The sequence below is a fragment of the Diabrotica virgifera genome, chromosome 9, assembly GCF_917563875.1.
Source record: "Diabrotica virgifera virgifera chromosome 9, PGI_DIABVI_V3a".
NCBI classification, from domain to species: Eukaryota; Metazoa; Arthropoda; class Insecta; order Coleoptera; family Chrysomelidae; genus Diabrotica; species Diabrotica virgifera.
Window position 1 is genome coordinate 212,731,129 of NC_065451.1, and position 8,371 is coordinate 212,739,499.

General features: G+C 32.4%; 1 protein-coding gene and 1 pseudogene across 1 annotated transcript; both read left to right on the forward strand.

The window, feature by feature from the left end:
• Nucleotides 1-2,105: 2,105 nt before the first annotated feature.
• LOC114326085 (G-protein coupled receptor dmsr-1-like) lies at nt 2,106-3,189 on the forward strand. Its single transcript, XM_028274306.2, has one exon. It carries the CDS (start codon nt 2,212-2,214, stop codon nt 3,187-3,189), a length of 978 nt encoding a protein of 325 aa, XP_028130107.1. The 5' UTR covers nt 2,106-2,211.
• A 516-nt stretch (nt 3,190-3,705) lies between these two features.
• Nucleotides 3,706-5,397, forward strand: LOC114326084 (G-protein coupled receptor dmsr-1-like; annotated as a pseudogene).
• The last annotated feature ends 2,974 nt before the right edge of the window (nt 5,398-8,371 follow it).

The following is an 8,371-nucleotide window of genomic DNA, read 5'->3' on the forward strand; positions in this document are numbered from 1 at the left end:
AAATCCAGATAAACGATATGCAAAAAAATTATTTAACCTCTTGGGGTGAAAAACTTACAATGTACAACTTTCATTTAAAAATAAATTAGTATAGATAAAAATAATTTTTAATAAAACGGATAATCAGTACTTCCTCCATTGGTCTGCATGCATGCGTGTAGGCGATTTGGCATGCTGCCGATTAACTGGTCGAGCTGGGCTTGCGGAATTCTCTCCCATTCTTCACGAGCAGCATCTTTTAGTTCTCGAAGTGTAATAGAGGAATTGTTTCGCTTCTTGATGCGTGTTTTGAGAATGTCCCAAGCATGTTCAATGACGTTCATGTCGGGGGAATTCGAGGGCCACTGTAATGTACATATTCCTTCTTCTGTGAGAAAATCTTGTACTGCTGCTGTTCAATGAGGAGGTGCGTTGTCATCCATAAACACAAATCCATCACCTACTGCCTCTCCGAATATATGCACGACAGGATTTAAAACTTCCTCGATGTATATAGCACCAGTGACTCTTCTCTCCAGGTCCAGTAGTGGCGTCCATGTACCACTCATAATACCACCCCAAACCATAATACTGCCACCTTCAAATGTGACAAAATCTAGCAGGACTTGTCGTCCTGGGACCCTCTAAACCAGTATTTTTGGCGAATTAGAAATCAAGCCAAACTATCTGATTCTTTCAGGACTATACTTGAATCTCTCCACTGAACTCTATGTTCATTATTTCATGCGTGTTGACATATTTGAGATCTATAAAATTCTCTATTTTTAATATAAGACTTATGTTCGCTTATTCTAACGTTTAATGGTCTTGATGTGTCACCTACATAAAATTGTTCACATTCACAAGGTATTTTATAAATGCAATTCTTTGTTCTTTCTTGTTCATTGTTAGGTTTAGTTTTAGATAGAATAGATCTCAATGTGTTTGTTGTTTTGAATGTTGTTGAAATGTTGAATTTATTTCCTACTGTTTTAAGTTTCTCGGATAGTCTGAATAGAATGAACTATCTTTCAGTAAAGTCGTCCCAGGAACGCAACTCATCAATATTGGCAATATTATTTTAAAGTCTTCTACTTTAAAATGTATAATATAATATAGGTCTGAATTGCCAATATAAACGAGTCAAAAGAATATTATTAGAAGAATATTTTACTTAGCAACAACATTTTTGTTTAATTTAGTAGTATTTTATATTTTGACAACGACACCCGATTTGGGCGTCGAAACGTTAATAAAATTATTTTTTTTTCAATTTAATTGTGGCTTATTCCCCATATAAACAGTTAATCGTAAAAATGCCACAAGGAAATAGCTTCAGAACAACATCTAGAACAATATACTAGACGGAAAGCAAGATGCCATGAAGCTCTATAGACGAAACAAAGAAACATGGATCTCTGAACAAATGCAATAGTCACAAATAAATAATAAGGATAAAAAATACTGTTCGAATATATAAAACAACAACAATATAGTACAAAAAAATACTATAAAACTAAACAAAAAAATTGGGAACACATTTTACCAGGGAAACTTATCGGGGAAAAGGGCATGTGCAGAACAAGAAGAAATAACAGATAATAGAGATGCAGAGCAAGAATCACCTACCTATCCAGAATTCATAGATGTCGTAAAACAACTAAAACTAAATAAAACTCCAGAACCAGATGAAATTAACAACAAACCGATCATAAGCGGAAGATAGGAGCTGCTAAAAGGGATGTACAAACTATGGTTAAATTTTGGAAGGACGAAAGATAGAAATTTCAAACTGGAGAGAAAATATTCAAGACCGAAGAGAGTGGAAAATATAGTAGACAAAGCATAAACAAACATTACAATCTTTGAAAAATAACCTAAAGAATATGCGCGCACTAATCCACCGCATTAAATAGAACCTTTCTATCAGTGTTAATCTTAATAGGATCATTTATGTATTTCCAATGAAACTGCAGATTATTATAATTAAAGGAGACGGTAAAATAAACCCTTAACAGATAACCCTGTATACCAAAAGTTAACAAAGTTCCAACGCTTGCGCCGATTTCGACGTCTCGGCGTACGGTAAAGATATCACACTCGCCGCTAACAGACGCACTTTCACCGCCACCGCGCTACAGCGACGATGCCTCCACAGCAATCTCGCTCGTCGCAGCGTTGAAATCGGCGCGTAAACTTCGTAACTTCCAAAAGTTGCAACCACCTGCTACAATGAACGAAACAGCGAAATACTGCAACCTGACGGGTTTCCAAAGGAGTTACGGAGAGATACACGGACCTTTAAGCATCATCGTGTGCGTTTTAGGCTCTATCGCAAACATATTGAACATTTGTGTCCTTACTAGGAAAGAAATGCGATGTTCTACGAATCTAATCCTGACTGGACTAGCTGTAGCTGACTTGTTAGTTATGATAGACTATATCCCGTTCTCTTATCACAGTTACTTCAATTTGGATAAAAGAAAATACGTGAGTTACTTCAGCTACGAATGGGCTGTCTTTACCATATTTCATGCTCATTTCAGTCAACTGTTCCATTTTATATCGTGCTGTTTGACGGTTATGTTAGCTCTGTGGAGATATCTGACCATCAAAAATCCACCGATCACGAAATTTTGGGCTGATTTAAAAAAAACAATCTATGTGATAATTAGTTCTTATATTTTTTGTGCGATTGTCTGCATACCGCTCTATTTGTCTGTAACCATCCAGGAATACGACGCCAAAACAGACGTGAATGGTAAAATTATAAAACCCTTATCAAATCAAACAGATTTTTACGTGAATAATACAAAATATATTGTCCAATATGTCAACGAATCTTACTCGAGACTCGTGTTTTGGTTATACACCGTGGTGATAAAACTAGTGCCATGTGTTTTATTAACAATACTTTCTACGAAGCTTATTTTAGTGTTATTAGAAACTAAGAAACGGAAAAATAGGTTGTTGCAAAATAGGCTTAATTTAAATAATCTTGATTCGGATGCTAAGCCTATTATGAACCATAAAGTGAAAAAGGACAAGCAAGCGGATAGAACCTCTGGAATGTTAGTGACTGTTTTGTTGTTGTTTTTGATAACGGAGTTTCCCCAAGCTATATTGGGACTACTTAGTGCTACGATGGAGTCTTCTTTTAATATCGAATGTTATATACCCTTAGGTGAGTTTTTTTTAATATTTTTGTAGTGTATTTATTTCCATCATCACATAATTGCTACAGGGAAATTCCTAAAAAATGAGCCTGTGCAGGATTGTGACAAATACAGGACATACATGAAGAAAACCTATTTATTTTCTGCAGATATTTGTGAGTCTTTTGTAATTATTAACAATTTACTGTAAAAATGTCATTTTTTCAATCTTTTTGCCAACCAGTAAAAGCCTAATATATAAATATTGGCAGTAAAACTACAGAACGCTTTTAAAACATAAAAAAATTTTAAAATGGCGATTCTAAAAGTGGTACAATTAATTTGTAACTTTAAAAAATACAAAATAAAGCAAAATTGTTAATTGTTTATAACTATTGTAAAAAATTAACTCAGATATTTATTATTGGGCCCAAAGTAGGGTATAGTGGTTCTTAAAAAACCCCCAAAATTTTAGACCGATCCATTCAAATCATTAATTAGTTTAAAAGTTATTCTATTTGTTTATTCCAAAGATCTTGTTTTGCAATAACATTTATATAGTTAGAAAATAATGAAAATATGGTAATTCTATGCGTAGCAATAAAAGTTTAAGACTGACACCATCAATATGTCTTAAAAATGGTTCAAAAAGTTTTTAGAACCAAAAATAGTTTTGCAAATTTACTGTTATGTATCTAAACAGAATAACTTTTAAGCTTAAGGTAGGCGCAATGTTGTTTCATATTTAAAAAGCCGACAGTTTTACACAAATTTGAACAACAAACAATTTTATTCTACATCAATTAGGTAAAAAGTAGGGACAATATTAAACTTAGACAGTATTATCTGTGACTATTAAAAATAAGACTAAAATGAAGTTTAGTCGGACCATGCTAAGAGAGAACTAACAATTCAATACTATTACTTCTCTTTGAAATAACTTTATTCAAATAACAATAATATTACTATAGTTTATAAATTTTACAACTTTAACAAAATGACAAATGATATAAACTTCAAATACAACAGTTCTATAAACTGTCAACTCTCTATCCTCATATACATTTTCTGTAGTTCTAGACGTAACTAGACATTTCTGGGTTTTTCGATGACATATTGAATATTCTCCAATTTCTTTTCTTTCTTCACTTTTGGCGTGAATATTAGTGCATTTGCCAATATATTCTCCAACTTAATATTTTTTCTTCTGTTATGTCAAAAGACTTTTTTCATGTAGGATCAATCTTACGGAACTATCGTAACAATCCGAAACTTCCAAAAGTTGCAACCACATGCCACAATGAACGAAACAGGTAAATACTGAAACCTGACGGGTTTCCAAAGAAGTTATGACGAGATACATGGATCTGTGAGTATCATCGTGTGCTTTTAGGTTCTGCAGAAAACATATTGAACATTTGTGTCCTAACTAGGAAAGAAATGCGATGTTCTACGAATCTAATCCTGACTGAACAAGCTGTAGCTGACTTGTAAGTTATGATAGAATATATCCCGTTCTCTTATCACAGTTACTTCAATTTAGACAAAATAAAATACGTGAGTTACTTCAGCTACGAATGGGCTGTCTTTACCATATTTCATGCCCATTTCAGTCAACTGTTTCATTTTATATCGTGCTGTTTGACGGTTATGTTAGCTCTGTGGAGATATCTGACCATGAAAAATCCACCCATCATGAAATTTTGGGCAGATCTACGGAAAACAATATATGTGATAATTAGTTCTTATATTTTTTGTGCGATTGTCTGCATACCGGTCTATTTGTCTGTAACTATCCAGGAATACGAAGCCAAAACAGACGTGAATGGTAAAATCATAAAACCCTTAATAAATCAAACTGATATTTACGTGAATAACAAAAAATATATTTTTCAATATGTCAACGAATCTTAGTCGAGACTCGTGTTATGTTATACACCGTGGTGATAAAACTAGTGCCATGTGTTTTATTAACAATCCTTTCTACGAAGCTTATTTTAGTGTTATTAGAAACTAAGAAACGGAAAAATAGGTTGTTGCAAAATAGGCTTAACTTAAATAATCTTGATTCAGCCGCGAAATTTATTATGAACCATAAAGTGAAAAAGGACAAGCAAGCAGATAGAACTTCTGGAGTGGTGACTGTTTCGTTATAGTTTTTAGTCACAGAGTTTCCTCAAGCTATCTTGGGGCTACTTAGTGCCACTATGGAGTCTTCTTTTAATATAGAATGTTATATACCGTTAGGTGAATGATTTCTTTAAATTTTTGTGGTGTATTTGTATCCAATTTTTCATAGTAATTAGTATATGGGAAATAAGCAAAAAAAACCTTGTCCTGGACCATAATAAATCCAGATATCTGAGTTTTTTGCTTATTACGGGCCCATATATAGAAAACGTATATATTTTTTTCAAATATTTCGGCGTTTTTGCAATTATTAACATAATTCAGTTAATTTGTATTCTATAAACCCCCTAGTGGGAAAGTATTGGGGTAGTTCTGATTTCTTTCATTATATATTGTTAAGCTCTGTATTTCTCTCTTTTATGAGATTGATGAGCAAATTCTTAATTTAATTAATTACTCAATTATTTTAATTACTGCTTATGTGAAACAAAACCAAATTTAAATTAAATTTCTTAATAAACTTTATTCTCAGGGCTATTTTATTTTTGATGCTTTACCTTTGGTTTGTGGCTTCTTGTATCTCTAGTTGGTTACTCCATCCAGGAAAAAACAGGGAAATTAAACACACTCAATGTCATATAAATGTTAAAAATTATTATTTATTTATCCAATATAACATAAACATAGGATTTAAAAAATATTCTATAATCATTTGTTGCAACTATTTCTCATTTAATTGATTAAGCTTTAATTCTGATATCTCCTCTATTTTAACAAAAAAATATATTTAAATAATTCCTTATTCATGCTTACAAAATTTAATAAAAATTACTTTTCTCTTTTTGAATTGATTACTTATTTCTTCTTTAGAATTTGCACTGACTAATTATGTTATAGAACTGTTCAGTACAAAAATTAAGCAAATATGGTATGTATTCACTGTTTAGATCAGCATAAATAGGAAGTTACTTTAGTGCGATTTCTGCCAACTCCAATGAAGAAGGTATTGTAAGAAGAAGAAGAAGAAGAAGAAGTCTTAAATCCGAATATTCGGAAGGCACTTAAGCATTATTTAAAACAAATAACCAGTAAATACCAGAGAAAATGATAAATTAAGTTCCAAAAACAAAACAAAAATGATAAAAAGTGGTCAATATCATAGAATAATAGTGTGAAAAACAGAGGTTGAATTTCGCAAAATGGACACAAGTCCGGTTTTATTTTTTTTTCTGATAAATCAAGAAGTGCTTAATATGAGACTAACTTTATCTTAAAAAATTTCGCCACGGCACCTCCCTTTCATCTCTTTAAAGAGGTAATTTGTGGTTTTGCGAAACGTAGCCCTTCCTGTACGTTTTGCAAAAAATTTACTTAATATTAAAATGAAGAGGTATGAAATATTTCCTACTATTTATTTCCCGACAGCATATGTCTATCACCCACCGTTTAGCGATGGTGGCGCCCCAAAGTTAACAAATTTTTAAAAAAGATGTTTAAAAAAAATATTTTGTCCAAACTGTAATGAAAATTAAGAAGAAACCCTGCGGCAATTATTCACAAATAAGTGGCTGATTTTTTGGTATAGGGTAATTGCCTGGTTTAAGGGAAATTGCAAATTTTTTAATTTCAGGGTGTTATATTTTAAAAAACCCCTTTTTATACCATCGGAACCGCCTATGCTTGAGTAAAAAAACTTTCAGCGATTATCCATGTACTGGTGTTATTTACAAATTTGTATAATGCACCCCATATTTTCCCGGGACAACCCAAAAAAAGGAGAATTAATAAAGAAAATATTCAAAACTTGATTTTGGGCCACCACTGTGGTTTTAGGGTACAAAGAAAATAAAATATGCATAGGTCAGAATGTGTAGCAAAGAGTGTGTTCTTTTATTTTGCATAAGTACGTTATCAATAAAATGAATAGGTGACGAAAAAAAAAAAAAGAAAAACTAGAGCCCGCCAAAGCATTTCTGAGGTTTACGGCGCCACTGTGACGGTTGTTTATACGAAAAAAATGCACGGGACCTTATTTGTAGAGAAAATGGTGGTCTTTAATTCTGTATAAGCTTTGTTTTAAAAAAATGCATAGGTAATGAGAAAATCGTAAAAACATGCTCTCTAAGGGATAGGGGTAGTTTCTGCAGTATATTTTCAAGGGTGGGGGTAGTTCCGCAGGGATGTTGCAATAATCATATATATATTTATGAAAAACCCTATTGATGGAGCATATGTCCATATGGGTCAAAGAGCAAAAAAAACTTTAAAAAGGGTAAACCCTGTAGTTGGCTGTATACCTTCGATAAAACAACGTAGAATGAAGTAAACACTTCTGATATAAATAAGTATATGAATTTATTAAAATTCTTAAAATTTATCCACAAGGGAGTGGAAGTACAAAACGTTTTCAGTCAAACTGACCATCATCAGTGTAAACGTCCAGTGTACAAGTAATTGTAACTAGCCACTTCAATAGTCGTAAAAACCTCTAAAGAACATTATTGCTACATTATATGCTATATAGTAGTCGACATTAAGTCGATGTCTTACGATTATGAATATCACATGTGGATATATATCATCCTTGCTCGGAAATTGCACAAGGTTGTTGTGATCAGGTGAGAGGTTTAGTACCAAAAAAATGTTTTTTTCGTACCAAAAAAATGTTTTTTTCAACCCCCCTTTTATTTATTTTTTTTGGCTCAAGAAATCTCTTTTGGTGTCCATGCATGGGTAATAAGAACGTGTACAAAATGATATATGAAGCACTTTAATAAAGAGCATGGTGAAGGATTCCAAGAAAATCACTTTCTTTATTAATTCTCCTTTTTTCTGGGGTGGTTCCGGAAAAAAATGGGGGTGCATTATAGAAATTTGTAAATAACACCAGTACATGAATAATCGCTGAAAGTTTTTTTACTCTAGCATAGGCAGTATAAGAAGGGGTTTTTTAAAATTTAACACCCTGTAATTGAAAATTTTGTAATTGCCCATAAATGAAACCTATACCAAAAAATCAGCCACTTATTTGTGATTAGTTTCCGTAGGGTTTCTTCTTAATTTTCATTACAGTTAGGGAAAAATATTTTTTTTAAAACCATCTTTTT

What these genes read in the sequence shown, in the direction of transcription:
- LOC114326085 (XM_028274306.2), top strand. Translation starts at nt 2,212, where the DNA reads ATGAACGAAACAGCGAAATACTGCAACCTGACGGGTTTCCAAAGGAGT.